The 20,418-nt window shown below is 40.5% G+C and overlaps 2 protein-coding genes and 1 long non-coding RNA gene across 14 annotated transcripts in view; 1 reads left to right on the top strand and 2 right to left on the bottom strand.

The window, feature by feature from the left end:
• RGPD4 (RANBP2 like and GRIP domain containing 4) overlaps positions 1-8,090 on the bottom strand; it is a 34,064-nt gene extending 25,974 nt beyond the window's left edge. For 2 of the 5 annotated variants that reach the window (XM_075136291.1, XM_075136298.1), the window contains exons 1-7: positions 7,804-8,090; positions 5,223-5,290; positions 4,637-4,748; positions 3,566-3,718; positions 2,460-2,690; positions 1,885-2,030; positions 235-427 (exon numbers count right to left, since the gene is read on the bottom strand). In XM_075136291.1, coding sequence (XP_074992392.1) covers positions 235-427; positions 1,885-2,030; positions 2,460-2,690; positions 3,566-3,718; positions 4,637-4,748; positions 5,223-5,290; positions 7,804-7,878 — 978 coding nt within the window. In that variant the 5' untranslated portion in view covers positions 7,879-8,090. The remainder of the gene's footprint in view (positions 1-234; positions 428-1,884; positions 2,031-2,459; positions 2,691-3,565; positions 3,719-4,636; positions 4,749-5,222; positions 5,291-7,803) is intronic. The other 3 variants (XM_075136283.1, XM_075136277.1, XM_075136269.1) reach the window with 3 other exon arrangements.
• Positions 8,091-8,210: 120 nt separating this feature from the next.
• LOC142075278 (uncharacterized) lies at positions 8,211-11,491 on the top strand. The gene is made up of 2 exons (XR_012670831.1): positions 8,211-8,429; positions 8,807-11,491. It is a non-coding gene; the product is annotated as an uncharacterized LOC142075278 (long non-coding RNA).
• Positions 11,356-20,418, bottom strand: part of LIMS1 (LIM zinc finger domain containing 1) — a 76,850-nt gene continuing 67,787 nt past the window's right edge. For 7 of the 8 annotated variants that reach the window (XM_075136390.1, XM_075136399.1, XM_075136418.1 and 4 more), the window contains exons 5-10: positions 19,599-19,748; positions 18,256-18,406; positions 17,410-17,502; positions 15,928-15,976; positions 13,672-13,747; positions 11,356-12,851 (exon numbers count right to left, since the gene is read on the bottom strand). In XM_075136390.1, the coding sequence (XP_074992491.1) occupies positions 12,737-12,851; positions 13,672-13,747; positions 15,928-15,976; positions 17,410-17,502; positions 18,256-18,406; positions 19,599-19,748 (634 nt within the window). In that variant the 3' untranslated portion in view covers positions 11,356-12,736. Of the gene's footprint in view, positions 12,852-13,272; positions 13,436-13,671; positions 13,748-15,927; positions 15,977-17,409; positions 17,503-18,255; positions 18,407-19,598; positions 19,749-20,418 lie in introns of those variants that run through there. The other variant, XM_075136429.1, reaches the window with a different exon arrangement.

Here is a 20,418-nt window from a genome sequence, read left to right as displayed (position 1 = left end):
TCAGGTTACTCTGACAAGGGAAACAGCTGAAGATACACTTTTACCTTATTCATGTCATTTGAAACCTTTCAAAGAATTGTGAAAGAGTAGGGTTTGGTGAGTGAGGAGGGAGGGGGTCTTTCCTTAGGCACACACACAGTAGTTCATCTCAGGAATACAGGAGTTTGACGCATGTACAGCAAGAACATTTCAAGAACTCCATCAACTAAAGGCATAAACTGAAAAATAACTTACCTGGAAACTTATCAGATAACAAAACGCTGCTAGTTCACACACAAATTTCCACTGTGCCTCATTGTGTGGGGCCATTTTCAGTAGCAAAGTCCCAGCATTCATGTATAGCTGTCCTTTCATTTCCACAAAGGTACGAGACAACTCATCAGCCCCACTCACATACGGTTTCACTGATTGAAGTACACGATCAAAACTAAAATGTAGAGAAGACTCATTCTAAACAGTCCTGTTAAATGCTATAGCAGATGATTTTGGTTGATGTTATTTAACTGTGAGTCAAGTAACTCCATGAGTCAATGGTTAGTACCGTCTCTGCTCTTAAACCTTAGCTGCACTAGAAAGTACAATAATGATCTCAAACTCCTAAAGCTCTCAACTTAGTTTACTGAAGTAAAACAACTGAATTATTACCTAGATATTTACAGTCTTTTTCAGCACATCTTTGCACAGCTGCTTTCAAAACTATTCTCCAAATCACATGCATAAACTTGTTCACTACTGCAGATTTAGAGACATGCAGGAGGCACCAGTCATTCTGCTCTTACCTTTCCTTCATTCATTAAAAAGGCCCAAAATACAGCTAGACAGGCTCTTCAAAAATAGAAGGTACTGTAGAAATCTGAGTAGCTGTAGGCTAGTACACAACCCCCACTCAGGAGAGGCTTTTCAGAAAACAGTTAAAACACACTTGACAAAATTACCTCACAAAACTATAATGGCTGTTAGCATTGCCATGATCTGGAAGTGCTTCAGATGTAATTACTTTGAAAGGCTCCAATAAAATGGCAGCAGAAAACCCAAGATGGTTTTGGTCAATGTTAGAGGAGAAAAAGGAAACAAAACGTACTTGGGCATTAAGTATTCCTCATCCATTGTCTGTATTGCTTCAAATACTTAATCAAGATTAACGGACTGAAGAATACTGTTTTACAAAAGACAATGTAACAGCCATTGCATAATTGAGGAACAAAGGTAAGTCAACATAAGCCAGTAAGAAAGGGAAGATAATGGGAAGAAAGGAACACAGATCTTAATCAATCATTGACTACAAACATTGTTTTGTACCACTCTAGGTGTGCCACAGATATGCCTTCCAGTCAGCTGGCTCAGCTGGCCCTGTAACACCATCAGTTTTCCCTGAAGGAGAGTGTTCTTACTGCAAGTGGCTTCCTCCTTCCCAATTATACTATATACCTAAAGTTCCTAATTATTCCAGTATGTGTTGTGTTAATTTAGAACAAAATGACCAGGACAAAGCTGATACATAAGAGGTGGCTTTGGGTTTTTTTTGTTGTTGGTTTTTTTTTTTTTAATTGTCTGGGAAATCTGGATTAATCAACTGCTGAAGTACAGAACAACATTCTCTTACTGAAGGGAAAGAAGGTACAAAATTAATTGACCCAGGATATCAAGGAGTCTTCTCCATGACTATTCAAATAGGGCTTGCATCTCAGTCAAAAAATAGCCTGGGGTTCAAACCCAGTAAGAACCATTCTTAGTGGCTAGTACAGAGAATCGCCTCTCCTATTCACAAACAAGTTAAGCAATGAAATCGAAGCTTGGTAGATGTTCTGTGACCCAGGGAAAAAAAAAAAAACAAAACAATGCTTCCAGAATTTTTTTTTTACTACAGGAAAGTTGAAACAGTACCTTTCAAGTGTCTCTCTGCATTCCTGAACATCTCTAGAAGAAAGTGTCATTTTGACAAAGCTGGAATAGGCCAGCAGATGATCGTTCTTGATAGCTCTCCAGTTATTTTTATCAGACTCCAAGTCTTGTAAAGATTCCAGATATTCCTAAAGAAGAAAGTTCATCACAGGATAAGGAACAGTCATCCTTCCATGAAGGCAAGGGCAGTACTTCTCCAAAACATATTAGTAGCATTTACTGTATAATCCAGTTTCACAGGTGAGAGCTTAACATATTCTTCAGCAGCAAAGTTCCAGGGAACTATTTGCCTAAGCAATTTTATCCCTAATGGAACTGCTGTATCTAACTCAGCTTTTGAAGTTAGAAACTCAATAGCTCTATACGGCTTAATTTTGGGGAGAAAATTCCAATTAAAAAAAATAAGAAGTATTTTGTAATTCCACTGGTTTCAGTAGACTTGCATTTGAAGGAGTTAAATCACTTGAGAAATAGCTGTCAGAGTAATGACACTAAGAGAAATAGACCCGTTAAAAAGATATGGAAGATTATCACAGGATCAAAATATGATTAAACACCTCAAATGTCTCTACAACACAGGAACACCATTCCAAGTTTGACTGCAAAGGTATTTTCTTCTCTGCCTCCTGACAATGGAGCACAGCATCTCTTAATCTATTATTTGAACGGTAGAGCGCAACTAGTCTGATGTTTATGTAGACATCATCTGGTCTTGCATAAAGTTCTGCTTGAATCAAGTCAAAAAGCTGATTCCATCCATCTTCACCTTTACAATCCAATAACTGCTCCTGTTAAACATGAAGGCAACATGTTAATATTTCATTTCCCAAGTGAGCCTTTTCAGCAACTACAGTACCAGATAGTTTTCCAGTCTTCCTCCACTACGTAGACTACATTACTCAAACTACACTACTCTTAATAGCTTTCAGATATTACATAAAGTTTGATGAAATACTCAAATATTTAAAAATGAAGATCACTATCATAGAATAAAATCCTCAGAAGAATTTGCCTCTTACCAATAATAAGTAACGCTTGTCAAACCATTTGGTTCAATGATAGCATACCCTGCCATAGACTACCTTGCTTAAAAAACCCAGACATCTTAAGACTCCAATGTGGTTGCTGCCTAGCTACACAAAATTAATGTACCTGTGCAAAAGTGAGATTGCATGACTGAAAGCATTTACACAGTATTTGTATACTTACAGCATATACAATTCACATTGTATACATTATAGCATTTCTCACATTCTGCAGAGTTAATCATAATACACATTTAAAACCAAAAAAGCAGCGTAGAGCAAGAAAGCCTGAGTTCACAGGCCTGCTACCTTCCTGCCAGTTGCACAATAGAAAGATCAAATATTGCCTATCTAGTCTGAACTTTTCAGATGTGATAACTAACACAGTTTCTCAGCATTTTTCAAGAGGATTAACCTTAAAACATTAAAAAGGGTATGAAAGTCTGTAGCTGCACCTTTCTTGAAAGCTAGACAAAAATGTCAGACGGCAAAGAAAGTAACATCTAATAGATTTAATATTGAAGATGCTAAAATAATTTAGCCAGGAAGAGTTTTGTGTGAGGTAACATGTAAAAAGCACTCCAGTCAGATGCTGAAAGTTTCTTTAAGCCACAAAACAGAGGTAATTTGGAACTTACCTTCAACTTGTAAACAGCAGGACTTCCAGGGAAAAGCTTAGCAGCTCTCTCAACCCAGTATTTTGCTCTTCCATCAGTAACATCGTTATTGCATAGTAACTCTGCAATCTTCAATACAAGATCTTTCTGTGTTGGGTTCAACTCCACAGAACGCTAGTTTTCCCCATGCACACACAGGAGGGAAAAAAGAAAAGTAACTTGATCTTACGATCCATATAGAACAGGAAAGAAAGTTATCCCCCCACAAACAGACCCAGCTATTCAAATTAGTTAGATCTATCGATATAAAATATATTAAAAAAACCCTTTCTAAATGCCACCACTAGTTTACAGCACTCAGATACAACTGCTGGAATTCAGAAGAGCATAAGAGAAATAATGCAAAAACCAGCTCCTCTGCATCTACCACTAGCTACTACTATATACAGGCAGTAGGACTATAAGGACCTCTAGACTAGCCAGATGTGGACACTTTTCAAAAAAACAGTTAAGACACACATGTTAAGATACGTGATAGCACTTCATGCAGTTGTGTTGGCAACCAGACTGCCGAGCACATCATCTCCCTCCCCAGAATTACAATGAAGACATTCCAATTGGGAATTTGACATTTATATGGTTGCCTAATCAAAATTAGATTTGTCCCTCCCTTCTGCCCCCCCCCCCCCCCAAAACCAACCAAACAAAAAACACACTAGGCCTACAGTCTTCTAGCAACTAGATTCCTGTTGTCATCACAGTCCACATTAAGGAATTCTACAACAGTCACAGATCCTTAGTCCAAAAGGCAATGTATGACATGGGAAGAATTTTACAGCAGGTAGCACAAAGATCAAGTCCAGAACAAAAGAAAAAGAATCAACTTAAAAATATACCACTGAAGCAAGTGATATCAAGTGAACAATCTCCTCTGCAGGTCTTTATATGCTTTCCATTGTCAAATGTGTATAAATAATGCAGTTTTTCCAGGAACACGTTTTATTCTCTGGGTTTGAGAATGTCCAGCTCAGAAGGATTTTAAAAGTCCATTTACAAAGGAATAAAGGAGGACATTAGGGATCAGTGTAGTACCTTGTAACACCCAAAAGCTTTTTCTATGTTATCCTCAGCTTCATAGATCTGTCCAAGAAATCTGTGTGCTTTGGGATCTCTCTCTTGTACATTGAGGTATGTGGATATATACCTATGGAGGGGAAAAAAAGTCAGTTACCTGACCAATATCTTTCAATAATACTCCCTCCCCTGACATATAATGATGACTTAATCTGCCATACAAGAAGTATAGATGTATTTTGTTCTAGGACCTTAAAGTAAGAAGTAACGTTGTTTTACGTGTACAGATGCTACTTCCTTGCCAGCAAGCATTTCTGTTTATTAAAAAAAAAAGCAGTAGTTCGCAGAAATGGTAAGAACTACATAATACAATGAGAAAAAAAAAAACAACTTTTCAACCAGATAAGTTTTTCAGTTACACAAAACTAATCTTCTTTTAAGTTGTTGTTTTATAAAGATTTAAATGGCACTCAATACCCACATTTACTGCTACCTTAAAACTGCATGATATTGATCTTGGTTTCTCTGGTCTACTTCATATTCATTTAGCTTTTCTCTTACACTTTAGAGAACAGAAAAACAAACATACATCAATGTATGTTACCTTTTAGCAAGTTCATATTCTTTTATTTCAAAATACATCTTAGCAAAGAGGAATCCTTTCATCGATTTCTGAAGGAGAAAAACACATGAAAGACATACTTTAGACATACGGTACTTTTAAAACAATTCAATAAGGTGAGCCTTCTTTTCAGCAATGCATAATACTTTTAAATGACTGAATTTGACAAATAGTTACCAGTTCAAATCCACTCCTCATATTTAAGGGTTTCTTTTTGAAAGATGTAGGATTAAGAATGAAAAAAAGTTTTTCTCCTATAATTGGCAAAGGCTATTAGGCAAAATAGAGATTACAAGTGAAGCAAGCCACAAGCTGTTGTTTCACAAACACTTCTGATTCAAGAGAGTGGAAGAATGGGGCCAGCTACATTTAATCTCCTTTGTTGCAATGTAGCAAAGAAAAAATAAATAATTCTACAAACCAAGAGAGATCCGTCATTTAGCCCTGCTGTAGTATACCGTCATCAGACACTACTGTTTAAATATACTTGAGGAAAAAGCGATTTCCACCTAAGTCATTCTCAGTTTGGGTAAGAAATTTATTTATGCAGTAGTTTATTTCTGATGTTGTCGGCCTAAGATAACTTGAACATACACACTCTATAGGCGAAAAGTGAAACATCTCCAAAGGTATTTTTGGGGGGTAGAACAAGGAAGCAACAAAGGCAAAACAAAAAGAAACACCCAGAGAGCAGGCAGAGGGCAAGATGGCAGAAGCATGGACAGGAGGAAAAGAGTGAAAGGAATAAGCTAAAGAACTGACTAAGTCACAAGCAAAAAACCTCAAGGTAGAAGTAAACCAGACAGAAATTTAAAGCTTGAGCTCCCAGTATCAGTTCAAAAGCAGATTTTGCTTGTGAACCAAAAAATACTGGAACTAGTTACATCTACGATTCCAAAGAAGCGTGTACATTTTGAACACACTTGAATTACTAGTCTCCCTCCCTCTCCCACCCCTGCTATTCATGCAAAATTTTAAGAAGTGGTTTAGAATGAAACCAGGCCTCCTAAGATACTTCAAGTTTTCAGTCTGTATTTTTGAAGTACGTTATAAAAAGGAAACACTGAAATATGTCAGAGTGCAATGAACTTGGCATCTCCTTTTAAACATGGATGAAAAGAAATCTCAAAATAAATGCTTTGCAGCCTTATAAGCAACTCCCCACAAATCAACACAACAAGAAAACCAGTAACTATTTCCACCATTAACTGTGCTATACAATTAGTTGTAAGCATTACTTAAAAAAAACCCCAAACATCTAAATATGCACCAGTCAGCCTTAAGCACAACAGGAGGATTTTTTTTTTGTTGAATTCAATAGGAATATCAAAACAATTAAAGAGCATCTCTGATTCTGGCAGTGATGTACTTGACATTGTCTGGTCTAAACAGCACCCAAGTCAATTAAACAAAGTCGCAGGACAACTTTGTTGCTGTTGGAAAAGGTACAAATGATGATGATGTACACAGACCCTGCATAAAGGCCCTACTGCATAATGGTGAACATGGATGCATTCACACTATACAACACACTGCTGAATATTCTACCTCCACAATAAAAAAATCATTTCAGAGCAGCAGAACAGGATCTTTCACGATTAAATAGCTCCCATGAATTGCATCAGACTGTTCACTGTGACCTGTATACCATTTTCTGGATCTAATGAAAAGGTAACTGATCATGCAGAGTTCCTCATCCTTCTGTCCAGTTACTAAAATACAATAGGAAAATTATTTTCTCCCAGTTCTCCCTCTCTTAATATTGTTATTTCACAAAGCAGTCATACAGACAAGAATATTAATCACACAGCACATAAAAGAAAACTGAAAATGTCTCACATGTTCCGTATGTGAGTTCTTTGTTCTCCTAAAGAAACGAAACTCGGGAAACTGGGGAACTACACTCTCACAAAACTGAAGAATGCTGTACTTATACTTAGAGAGCTGGTGGGCTCTTTAAAGCTATACTAAGGCTCACCAGGTGTAAAAGGCAGGTGCGCAGCTCTGGTAAGCCACTGTTCCTGGTTAGGGAAAGCACCTCCAGTAAGCGAAACCCCATGCCCTTCCTCACAGCAGCTTCCCCTACCTCACTCGACTTAGAAAAACCCTGAGTAAATACGGACTCAGAAATACTCCCAGAGACACCATAACCCCCTCTTCCTCCTACCGCCAGGGATGAGAAAGGGCAGAGCACACCAAGCCCCAGCACCGCAGCGCCCGACACGGCGCGGGGAGCCGCAGTACACGCAGAAAGCAGCCAGCCCCCGCCGGGCCTTTTCCATGCGGGCAAGAGCAGCAGCCAGGCTGCCCGGCTGCGCGGGAGGCGGCCGCCCCTCAGAAAGCGAGGGAGAGCCGCCGCTGCCGCCCCACGCGAGCCCCCTCAGGCCTGGCGCCACGCGAGGCGGGGACGAGAAGGGACCCCACCACGGGCCGCACCGAGCCAGGACGGGCCGGGCGGCCGCCAGCAGCCGCAACGCCCCTCGGGACCGCGCAGGCGGCAAGAGCAAGGCCGCAGAAGGTCCGTTGGCGGCCCCCGCCGGGGCCCGCCAGCGGCAGCGCTCACCTCTCTGGGGGAATGCGCGGCGGCCTGCACGGAGGCGACGTACCGCTCCACTTCGGGCTTCGTGCGCCTCATCATGGCGCCGCGGACGGGGGCCGCGCCCGGCCTCCCTCCAGGCGGAACGTCTTCCCCACCCGCCTTCGCGCGGCGCCTTCGGAGGGGAAGGAGAAGGGGAAGGGGAAGGGGAAGGAGGAAGCGGCAGAGGAACGCGGCGGCCGCCGCGCCTTACGCAAGTTCCCGCGCAACCGTACAGGGCGCTCTGCTCCAGCGACTGCGCAAGCGCTGCTCCGCGCCCTCCCCCCCGCGTCCGGCCGCTTCACACCGCCAACGGCCGCAGGGGAGGCCGGGGCCTCGCCCGGCACCGCTCTCTGCGCGTGCGCCGGCTCCGCGCATGCGCCCCGGGTGGGGCAAGACGAGGAGCGCGGAGTTGCCGCGAGGGCGGGGGCGGGGGGCAGCGGTGGTCGCGCCTGCAGGGGCTGCTTCCCGTGTCGGGGGGCGCAGGCGTCTCTCCGCCCTCGGCTGGGGAGGCAGGGCCGGTGGTAGATCCCCTCCTTGCCCCCCGCGAAGCCGTTGGCCGGAGGCAGGTGAGGGGCGCAGGGCTGCCGGGCGGCCTGTCGCGGCCGGGCGAGGTGAGCGAGGCCGGGATAAGGGCACGGCTTAACGGCTGCCAGCCTCTTGGGAAGCCTGGCTGCCTCGTCTTTGTATCCCGTTAAATTCTAAGGGACAACTAATTATTGCTCCGTTGTTACTAGACCAGCTTCTATTTGTGCATGGGCCTTAGCTGTCACAGAAAGTCTTCACGTGTGTGGAGCCGTGCTTTAGTACTTTCTCATCTAAAACTGTATCTTGTAGTTCACAACTATAAATTTAATGTGTAAGTGCGGGCTGTATCACTGAGACCCAGTGCTCTAGAAAATGAGTTTCCAAATACTGTAGCAGCTTTGGTGAAAAACCTTATTTTACAGGTACTGTGAATAGTATGATTACATTTTTTGTTATCCTAAAGCACAGCTGGGAACGTGGATCAGAAGATGATGAGATCAGCAGCCCTCAAGAGAGCAGAAATTTGCAAGTTGCAGCTGTAAGAGTTTGGTGGTGCTGAGAACCAGTAGTTGCCCCACAGTGTAATTCCCAGCTGGCAGCCTCAGATTCTGCTCACTGGAATTGCCCATCTCGTCTCTCGTCAGCCAGTTCAGGCACGTAGGTCAAAATGAGGCCACTGGTCTCTGTCTCTGGAAAAGTATCATTAAAAAGTTGTCCCATTCTCAATCTGAAGCAACCCATTGACAGCCATGGAATTCCTGCGACACCTAGAAAATAGTGACATCCTCAAAGCTCTTGCCATCTTTGCCAGAAAAATAAAAAAACATAACCCAACTTGTCCCTGTAAGAAGAGCAACAGCATCTATGTAAACACTATGGCTGAAAGAATTAACCCTCTCTTTTACTATTTGCTCTATTTCTGGTGATTTATTTAGATGTTGGATTTAATTCCGTAAGAGGAAAGAGGATGTTCTTTTCTCTGTACTTTTTTGAGTGGTGTGTCTACAACTCGGGTTACCAAATAATTTAACAGCACCTGCCAAGCTAAGTAATAAAAGTCTTGGTGCTAGCACAGGGGAGAATGCCAAGAGTTGGCGCTGTTGGCTCACTGGAGGAAATTTCTGCTCTTCGGCTGATGGGGAGACATGGGAAATTGCCTCCATACAGACAAGGTCCAGTGCCTTGACACTAGCCACTCTCTCTCACCGCCCATCCCTGAGGAAGTGGCACCCCCCGTGTTGTCCCCAGTGGTTGCAACACCAAGAAGGCAGCTCACCAGGCAGGACAGCAGTTGACTAGTGCTGTCCCTGCCACCTGACTGTGCTCAGCTTGGCTCGCTACCTATCCGTTGGAACAGAGCACAGGGCTTGCCACTGCCAGCGGCAGAAAGGCTTTAGGCTCAGCTGCTTCTCCCTACAGCTACATCCATCGGGATTTCTGAAGTGCTACCTACTGTTAGTCTAAGCAGGGGCTTCGAAAGGAATCTCTTGCCCATGCATGACTGATGCCACACAGCAGAAAGAGGCAAAGCTTCTGAGGCATCCGTTCCCACATCCCAGGCTCGCAGCCTTCTTTGAGAGACCTAGTAGGGGTCATGGGTAGAAAAACAATAATAAACTCCGCCTCTTTCAGGAAGGTATGTCCAGCTATGCAAAATATTTGTAATACTGACAGGCCAGGAAGTGAGCTTCAACACCAGACCTGTAATTGTCCAGGCTGCCTAATTGGCAGCTTGCTCCCTGACTCTGTTTTGCAACTGCTTTTAATTAATCCTCTTCATAATAATATCCAGGGGTATTATTTCAATGACAGTTCACTCCAAAGACAGCTCCCAAGAGAGCAGTGTGGATTTGGGGAACCCGCCACTCGAGATAGGACTCCAATAATAAAAAAATTTCACCACGAGGGTGACTAAACACTGGAACATATTGCCCACAAAGGTCTGTGAAATCTTCTGTGGAGATACTCAGAGCTTGGCTGAGCTAGACCTTCAGTACTGATCCAACTTTGAAGTGAGACCTGCTTTGGGTGGATGGTTGGGCTAGCTGACCTCTAGCAGTCCCTTCCAACCAACATTTTTGCATGATTCATCAGGCTTTGAACCTTCAAGCACCCTCAGATGCTTTCAGCGCTACGTCGCGGGGTCTGAGATACACTCATGTTTATGAAATGGAAACCGCTGCCTTGGTGAACTGTAGCACAGCATGCACCAGCAGGAACTTGGAAACAGAAAAAAAAACCATCCCGTGTTAGCTACCACAGAATCGAGAGGAGACCCGTGGCTGCACAGCGCGGACAAGGCCACTGTGTTGTGGATGGATGTAACCCCAAGCAGCGTGGATGTGAGCCAGGTCTTGCCGTTTAGCTTCAGGGTTAGGGACCCTTCTCGACTCTTTGAGCACTAAGCATAGGCTGAAGGAAAAGATGTACAGTCAGTGTAATGTGAAAAACCTAGAACAAGAAGTGAATTACAATTTAAAGCAAGCATTGCTGAGTATGGTCTACTGAATCCATGGCACAGTCCAAAATCCCAACAGGGCTACCGTGCTAGTTTTGTAAACATTTTTGGGGGACATTTTAAGCTTTTCTAGTCTTGAACACAGTTACTGCATTCAGTTACTGAACTGTTATGGCATTCAATAACTATGTAGAATAAAATAGTCAAAAAATACCTTACAGTTTGGGGTGACAGTTTCATTACAGTGAAAGAAAGAGAGAAAAAATTGATAGAAAGGCATACGTTTTAAAGTCAGGCAAGGTATTTTCTTTAGGAAAACCTAGCGATTGTGCCAATTCAGAAAATATCCAGAAGAATCCAGCTGTTCTTTATGAAACAAACTGCAGTTTCTTTCATGAACCTAAGAACTACAGTGGGATATTTAGGAAAGGCATATGTCTCCTTTAAATCACGATAATAAGGATTTATGTACAGTCACAGGTAAAAGCATAGGGAACAAAGAGAGCCTAGTTGCTTTCCCACCCTTCTCAAACACTCATTTAAGAGAGGTGATACAAGGTTTAATAACATAGCCTTTATTGATGACACTGGAAAGCAGACGTTTTAAAGCAACTAATTTTTCATAAACAGGAAAGAAAATTTTACTTCCTATGATGTAATTACATAAAATCTGTTTAAGTCACTAATATATATTAAAAAAAAAAAATGTTTGCATACTTCGTAATGTAGTACCATCAAGAAGTCCTAAGTAACTGTATTTTCTATAAGAAAGGGGAAAATAAAACAGATTTGCATGGACAGAAGTCAACAATATAAAACAATTAAATGTATGTTATAAGGAATTCTGATGATTTGTCATCAGATCAGTTCTTGAGGATGGCTAAAGAAATAGATCCTAGCAGGATCAAACCTTGTATCTTTACACTCAGAGGTGTGAAAGTAATATTGCCGGTTAATTGAAATATGCATTTTCAGTATTGTTCTGAAAATTAATGAAGTCTAGAAGCTAAATTTTAAGCTCAGGTGTTCACATTTGAAATAAAATACTTCTCGCATCCTGTATAATTAAGGCAAAGTATGTTATCTTTTGAAAATACCTTGTACACAGTTTCTGCATAAAAATACAAAATAAAAAATAAAACTATATATATATATTTAATGGAACACTGTTATGTATGGTCCAGTAGAATAAGGCACAAAAAGTAAATAGAATGCAAAAGCATATATAAAAGTTAATGTGTTATTTTGAGTGGAATATAGCAAAATTCAAGTAGTTCTGAGTATGCTTATTTCTTGCAATAAGAATATATATTTTATATAGGTATTTCATGCTAAGCCTGATGTACAAAGATTCATCACATAAGCATAATCTATCAGAAGTAGGTCATTTGTACAATGACTGTATTTAGAAATCTGATACTTTTCAAACCATCTGAAACAAGGCTCCTTTAATGAGACAACTTGGTCTGAAATCCAAGCATGATTTTTTCCACGAGGTGAATTATGTTGGTTTCTTGGGCAAGTTTTGTGTGCGTGCTTTATTTGAAGGTTAATATTTTCATTAATATAAATGACAATACATGCCCCTAAAGTTGGACACATTTGCACAGTTTGTTTTTGCAAGTATTCAGAAGCAAATTTTCTGTCTCTGTAAAATTTCCGCAGAGACTACTGTGCAGAATGGGCCACTTGCATCAGTTCAACTGCATTATCAGGGTCAGAAACCTTTCAGGCGAGCTGGTATTTAATTTAGTTTGGAAGTATGGTCTGTTTATCAACAAATAAGCATGTATAGAGAACAGAGAATCTTAAGATCTTTCGATTTGATAGAAGGCATACATCATCATTTGTTGTCTGATTGCAGCCTCAAAGCAGCTCCCCACCAAGTAATACAAATAAGATTTTCACAAAGGAAGGGGAGAGCAGATGGAGTCTTTACTTCCTTGCCAAAGTTTCAGCTAGTTTCTTCAGTCTTTTCTTCAGCTCTAAAGGAAACTTCTCGTAACACTTTTTGCAGACAGGCTTCATATCAAACTCAACGAATTTATTCCTAAAACGACAAAGCAAAAACCAGACAAAGTTTTAGCAGCAGGGATAGTGAAAAAAAAAATTTTAGACGTATCCTATTAAATGTGCACAGGCAAAAAATTACAACTGCAATTTATACATATGTATGAAGTTACTTTCACAAGGTTATATATTGTAGATAGTAATTACAGTACCCTGTTGAGTAAGTTATGCAGTTTTTACCCAAATGTCCGTATTTATTAACTGTGTCATTTAAAAAGCCTTTCAAACCTAATTGTAGAGCTAAACAGACTAAACATAAGATAATGGAGTAACAAGCTAGTATTTCAAGTTGCAGCTGTGTGAAAAATATTTTGGTTTTGATTGCCATAAATTCATGCAAAAACTTAAAATAAAAGCATCCTGAGCACTGACCAAAGAAGAAAGGAGCAGAGGTGGTGGTGAGAAGGAAAAAAAGTTTACAAACAGATTGGCTTTTTCTTTTTCTGCTTCTCTTTATCCTTTGCTTCGCGTTCCCGTTTGGCAAGTCGTCGCTTAAATTCATCTGGCATTTTCTCATAACAGTGTTTGCAGACAGGTTTTAGATCAATTTCAACAAACTTATCCCTTTAGAGTTAAACACAGAAAAAATAAAGAGCAGAAAAGGAGAAGAGTTAAAAAGACTAGCTGAAGGAAGACCTGAACAGACAGCTGAAAGAGATGTAAATTAGTAAGTGGAGCAAGAGGAAGAAAGATGCACATATTTTCTCAGTGCTGCTTATATGTTTTTCATACCATAACAGTTACACTACAGCAACATCTACACTTTGAAGATAACTACCGATATGTTTTGATAAACTTACTTGAGTGTTAACTTAGTGTTGCAAGTTGAACAAGCGAAACAGTTCACACACCATGCCTTATTCAGAGCAGACACAACTAGGGTGATGGGAAAAAAAGAAATCATTAGCATTACGAAAAAGAAAAAAAAGGTATTACAAAAATTTTAAGCTTACACATGTTCATGAGGCATGAAGAACAGTCATTTGATTCTTGTATCAAGTATTAACAATAAGGTGGCAAGACGAGGAAGGCACATGTGAGTGTAGTGTAGCAGGACTGTGAAGCACGGATAAAGCTGTCTCTGAGGGTACATGCAGCTCTGTGTTCACCAGCAAGACCAGTTCAACCTATTTCTGCCTCCTGTTGCCTGCTTCAACCTCATAGCACGCTGACCTCAGGCTGTGTTTCCAACTTAATCAGGAGACTTTTTCAGCTGAAAAGCAATCCAGCGAGAAGGTGGTTTCTGTTTTCATTCAGTTTCATTTCTCAGCTCCTGTTCAGACTGCAGTGCCGTCAACAGTAGCGCTTGCCCGGCCGAAGGAAATAACATGAAGCCAGCAGTCAGAACACTGCTGGTAAATCAGCACTACCAAGGTGAAAAAATTTATGGACTCGTGGGATAAATTACTCGATCAAGACAAACTCGGATATATTTTTATTCTTTGCTTTCGAGAGAAAGTAACTATTTTCTCTTTGTTCTGTATCTCAATCCGTTTTCTGTTCTTCCTCTCTTTCAATGTACCTTTCCACTTTTCCCTGCCAAAATTTGCCTCTCTTAATCTAAGTTAAAAGATGCAGGACAGGTTTTCTCATAAAATACAGCATTTTATCAACAACAAACAGAACCAGAGTGTTGTCACGCAGCATTTTTTTTCCCGCACCATGGGGCAAGCACAACCACAGCAGCATAGTTATTCCACTGCTTGCCAAAATAATACTAGTCAGATGAAACTCTTTGCTCTCAAGCAATCTCTGTAATAGCCATAGACACCCTCCTGAAAAACTGCTGCCACAGATGTTTGTTTCACCAGAGAGAGAACAATACTGGATACTCATCATTTGTGACAGCAGTGTCAAATTTGTGTGCGGAAATGAAAGAAGAAATGTAAAATAATTGAAGATGTACATTGAAAATAAAGAAATTACTGCATTACACCACATTCAGTTCAGTTCAGTTCAGGGACCAAAACATGCAACATGTGTGTCAGATTATGTGGTGTAACATTAGAAACATACAGAAATGTAGTTATCAGACACGGCTGAATTTATTCATTCACCTCAAGATCCAGTTCTGCTCATTCTAGTACGATTTTAATGAGGAGGAGGACACTGTTTCCTCCACGGCATTCTGGATTGTCGTTCTGCTGGTATAGTCCAGTCCAGAAAATGTGGGCAAAGCACATCTCTGGAATGTATGTCCCACCCTGTATTTACATGACTGTAAACTACTTTATGTCTCTTTTTACATGCTAGAGGCTTCCTCCCACTTTGCTAATGGCTTTGGCTTAGGTGAGGCTAACACTGCTACTATAGTATTTACTTCAGGCAGGGGTAAATAGGCACATAATATGTTGCATTATTTCAGGTAGAATAATTTGCTTTTTGGCATTTTATCATAGCTGGTTGTCCAAAAAAACCCCTCCAAAACACTTCCCCCCCAAAAAAAAAACCAACCCCAAACTTAAAACACTTGCTTCCAGTTCTGCCTTTATAGGACACATCTTTCCAAATACGATCTTTCCTGGTTTTGTGACATTATCATCAGCCTAGATTTTCAAAAGACAGGTGCCTGCAATAGATAGGTAGATATCCCTAGGAACCAAACTGAAATTACGGAAACTAGGCACTTTAAAGAAATCCCTTAGAGTGCCCACACACATCTTTCAACATCTAAATACTTCTTCAAATTTGGGTCATGGTCTCTAAATTTGTTGAGGAGATGCCTCTCTGGTCATCCTCGCCCTTGCCTGTGTTCTTTCTTGAAGTCGGTGGGGCAGGAAGCCACCTCTGCATCTCCTAGCATCCCTGACCTTTGCGTGTTACTAAAGGGTTTCCAGTTGACCACAGTTCTCTTCAGTCACTGGGTGGTCTTCCACACCACCATGAAACACTATTTGGTCTCTGACTAATAAGCTCTAGCCTAATTTCTGACCAAGAGAATGGCTGTTTTTGTTTTAATAAGAACAATCAAGGGAGCTGCTTTCCCCTTAGTTCCACTTTTAAAGAGAACTTCCATCAGAAAGGAACATGAAGGAAACAGTTAAAAAAGTGCTTACCATCTCCTTCAATCACACGGTTGCAATGGAAACAAACATCACCGAATAGCTGAAGACGAAAGAGAAGTAATGAATTTTTAATATAATGATTTTATCGAGGGTAGCTTCTCAAACTAACAAAATAACTACATTTCAGCTGATGAGCACAATAGCTTTCATATTTATTTCAGTAAAATAAAGAGAATGCTGGCAAGTCTGGTTTGGTTTTCTAAGTACGTTTTGCATGATCTCATCACAAAAAGTCTTTACAATATTAAAGATGAAAATATTTGTTTACATCTGTTTGATCCTCTGTAAATACGATTTTGTTTTGTTTTAACATTTCTCTAATCCTGAACATTTGAAATACAGCAGTCGCTGTTACATACACATCATTACTAATCAGCCAGTTTGGACTTACATGCATGACTAGAGCAAAATATTGCTGTTTCTGGCAAAAACTGTACGGAAATGTTTTTTTTATTAAAAAAAGAAAAAGAAAAAAAAGGAAAATTTGGGCCAAAAATTATTCATTCTATTTCCAGGCTTAACATTTGTCCACAATGTAACAATTAAGAAGTTCCCAAAATTTCATGTATTTTCTCTAACTGTAGTGGTTAACCTAGTAAAAAACATCCACTCTACATACAGCTCGTCTGGTATATGCATTTGCCCCATCATGGCTGCAACACTATTACTACTAATGTCACGGCATTTACTGTCTACAAGTACGCCAGCAACGTTTCAATCATCTGCCCTTCATCACCAACAAATTAAGAATCCATCTGTAATCAGCAGATGCCCTACAACTCCCAAATGTAACCCCTAGTCTTGTATTTAGACAAGCGAAGAGGTGGACATGACGCAACGCAGATGACTTCCAAATAAAAAGGTCTCTACATCGTGGTGCCGGACTACACAATCAAGGCAGTCTGGAGAGAGGTGGTACCTCGGTATATAACTCCTATATAAAAGCAAGTGGTCACTAGGTGGTGTCCTCTGACAAATTTAGTCTCTGCAGTCTTCAGTAACCTGATGAACGAGCTGGGTGATGCAGCGTATGTTAAGGCACAGTCATCTTAGAGGCGCAGCTGTAGGGAAAACCACACTACTCACTAGGGCCTCATCTTAAACCGCAGCTACTGAGTGGCAAATCTTCTTTAGCTTCTTGGGAAAGATTGGGTGTCATTAGCTGCTCTGATCTCACAGACACGTAAAAGCTCCTAACAGCTCTACTTAAGTACCGCTAAGCTTGACGAACAACTCGATACTGATTGTCCTGGCTAGCCTTTGTGAAATCCCTGCAGTTTTCTTTCTCAATATCACACTGATGTATAGAGAAACCCGTATAAATTAACTGCAACAGAACATCTGCTAACTGGCATTATATCCAGAGGTGCCTATAAGAAAACAGAAGAATGCCCATGGGTTTCCATCTCTATCTAATAAAACCAATTAATGAGTTTACCAATTAACACCGTTTTTAAAAATACGCAACCTCACCTGATTGTAGTGGGTTTCACAATAGGCCAAGCCTTTTCTCTCGTAATGACGATGACCCAGGAATGGCTTTTCACATTTTGCACAAACAAAATGCTATAAAGAAAATTATGTACATTTTTTTGGATTACTTTTAAGTAATGGTATTTTTTCTGGAAAGCAAACCAACCAAGCCCAGTACTGAACATGATTGAAGTCTACTGAGCTAGCTGTGCCATCTTGAAAAGGAGAGTTAAAACTTTTTTGTTTCTACATTTAGGCCACTAAAAAAAAAAATCAAGCAAAGGGATTCTGATATGTTATCAATAAACAGAATGAGGAGATTTTAAATAATCTGCACCAACATTACACTCTTGTGAAGAAAGCGTTTGCTGGAGGAGATTTTCAAAACAACAAAAGGAATAGACTGTTTATCTTCCTAAATCTTGTACATGGCCTTGCAATACGAACACTCACATAAAGTGCTTTAGCGATATTTACATGGCAGGTGACTATGGAAGACATAAGGATATTATCATGCTCATTAGTATTATAGTTGCCACAGAATTTTACTGCCTTTCCACATGTACTGTTTTGCACTCTGAAATTTTCTTCTATAAGGACCTCACAGTGCTTCCTCTGATTACTGATTTTAGCTTCACGGTCAAAGCTCTCTGTAAGGTAGGAGATAACTTCTATTTCACAGTGGAAGACCAGCCACAAGAAGGTTGAAGATGGGATTAGGAGAAGGCATTGACTAATCATCGCTGCATACTTTGTGAATCCTTTCATTGAAATTGACCAGCAAAATCCCAGATAAGTATATTAATGTTTATGTTTGGAAAAGACAATGTATCATCTGATGTTTACCTCCACGTGCCATTGTTTGCCCATAGCATTCACCACACGGCCTTCAATTGGTCTTCTACATGCCCCACAGATGGGGACACCCATTTTGTCATGGCAGGGTAAGCAGTATAACTCTCCCTTCAACTCACGAGCATCAGCAGTAAGTTCCTTCCTGTTCAAAAGTTAATGAATTGAGAGCATGAATAAAGGCACTGAACAATGTCAGTCCTTGAGAGTTTCTGAAAAGAAAAAAAGAATTTTTAGCATTTGTTTTAGAAATTGTATTTGTACTGCAGTAATGCAGCAGCATCAAATATGACATAGTTCAACATAGTTCAAGACTGATCACAGTGAACCCAGAACAGGCTGCTAAGCGAGATGCACTAAGTCTCTCTGAAAACAGCTACTGAGCTATTGTCATTCTGCATTCTGGTTATGTAGCACAAATGTGTGTGTGCAAGCTGTAGACATGTTTGGTTTATATTCTGGCACTCTTCCCACCAGTTTATTTTAGATTTGCATAACTGTAACTGAAAGTAAAATGTAGTCTTCTACAACTAGGTACATTTTCCCTGTTGAAAAAAAAAGAAAGAAAACTACAGACCCGCACGAGCTAGCTAAGTTTATTCATTGCCCATTGCAGAATCTCATATACTCCACTTTTTAGTAATTTGCATGGTTAGAACACTGAGAACAGCTAAACTTTAAATGTGACTGTACTCACTATTGCTCTCAACTAGTTGCCACTGACACACCACCACACGTTGTTATTCAAATCAGACTTTGCTATGGCACTGAAATGATAGCTTCTTTCCCACCAAAAATAAAGAACTAATAATCCGTGCTGTATCCTACAATGCCCCCTGATCTCTGCATCAGTGCAGGATGCAGAAATGTGCAGCTTCATGTACTGCAGTTGCAGAAGCTGGTAAGATGAGGTGGGAGAAAGCTTCTAAGAAAAAGATAGGCTTTAAAAGGAGAGAACAAAGTTTGCATGCCACTAAACTAAAAAGAAATAACATAGGCAAGATAGTAATTCAAGCAGCCAAAGAGGCCCACTTTTCTTTCTCTCATAGCAGAATAACAAGCTGTTATTCCACTGTGTCCATCCTTCGTATTTTGTAAGCTACCACCACCTTGTCCTGCAGAGTCCAACCTTTCTTTACTGCCCAACAGGTCAGCTGTTGTTTGAACTCAAGGTCCAGCTCCACCACCCCAAAAGCAGTAACACACATCTGGCCACAAGGCACCCAAACCCCACCCCTCTTGCCAGTTGTATAGGACAGGTTTTCACTTTAAGATGGAAATCAATGAAGGAAATAAACCCAGCATTTTCCGGTTTTCCTTTGCAGAACTCAAGTTACCCGCAGTTTGCACAGTTGAAATGATCAGGGTGATAAGGATCATTTTTGAATATGAGAGGCTGTTCGTCAATAATGGCATGACACTTCTGGCAAATGTACTTTCCCAGGCCTCTGGCTTTTTCCCTGTTATGGCAAGGACGGCAGAGATGTCTGAAACAGCATTAAAAGAAGAGGTAAGTACTGGAACCAGGTACTACAATGCAAAATATAACCCTAAAATCTGTTAGAACCTCATTTCAATCAGCCTTTTTTGGAGAGAAAATAGTCTTTAAAACAATTTCCTTGTTAGGCAAACCAAGTTCAGAAGAGGGAAGGCTATCATTTTATTTTCTGTCACCACAGGGATATAATTTCTTCAGCTCATTTGAGTTTAAGCTGCGTTGAAACACAGAAAACAAAGTTTGTGATAGATTCTCACTGCTGAATGTTTTACTCTCAAAATCTTAAAAATTTAGATTGGAAGCTGCATGACCACACAGGTCCTAATTCTGTAAATAACTATGTATATCATATTATACATATGAAGCCAATGGCCATAGAATCCACTTGTAAAACATTCTTGTGATCCCAGCCGGTCAAAATATCCTACTCTGTGAAGTGTCCCACTTAAAGCAATTATTAATAAATAAGGTGCTAAACAAGACCAAAACTGGAAACCCAAGTTGGAAAAAGAAAGTAAAAACTGGTATTAAAAAAATAAAGACAATGCTTCTGTATCTGAATGTCTTCTCTCTTATTACGTATCACAACGGCCCCAAAATGTTACCAGATAAAGAACATGTTTGCTGAGAAATCTGGTGTTGAAGTAGGTAAACTGTTA

This window comes from Calonectris borealis, chromosome 1, assembly GCF_964195595.1.
Source record: "Calonectris borealis chromosome 1, bCalBor7.hap1.2, whole genome shotgun sequence".
Lineage (NCBI taxonomy): Eukaryota > Metazoa > Chordata > Aves > Procellariiformes > Procellariidae > Calonectris > Calonectris borealis.
The sequence above is the reverse complement of the archived record's forward strand: the minus strand, read 5'-3'. Positions and strand labels throughout refer to the sequence as shown.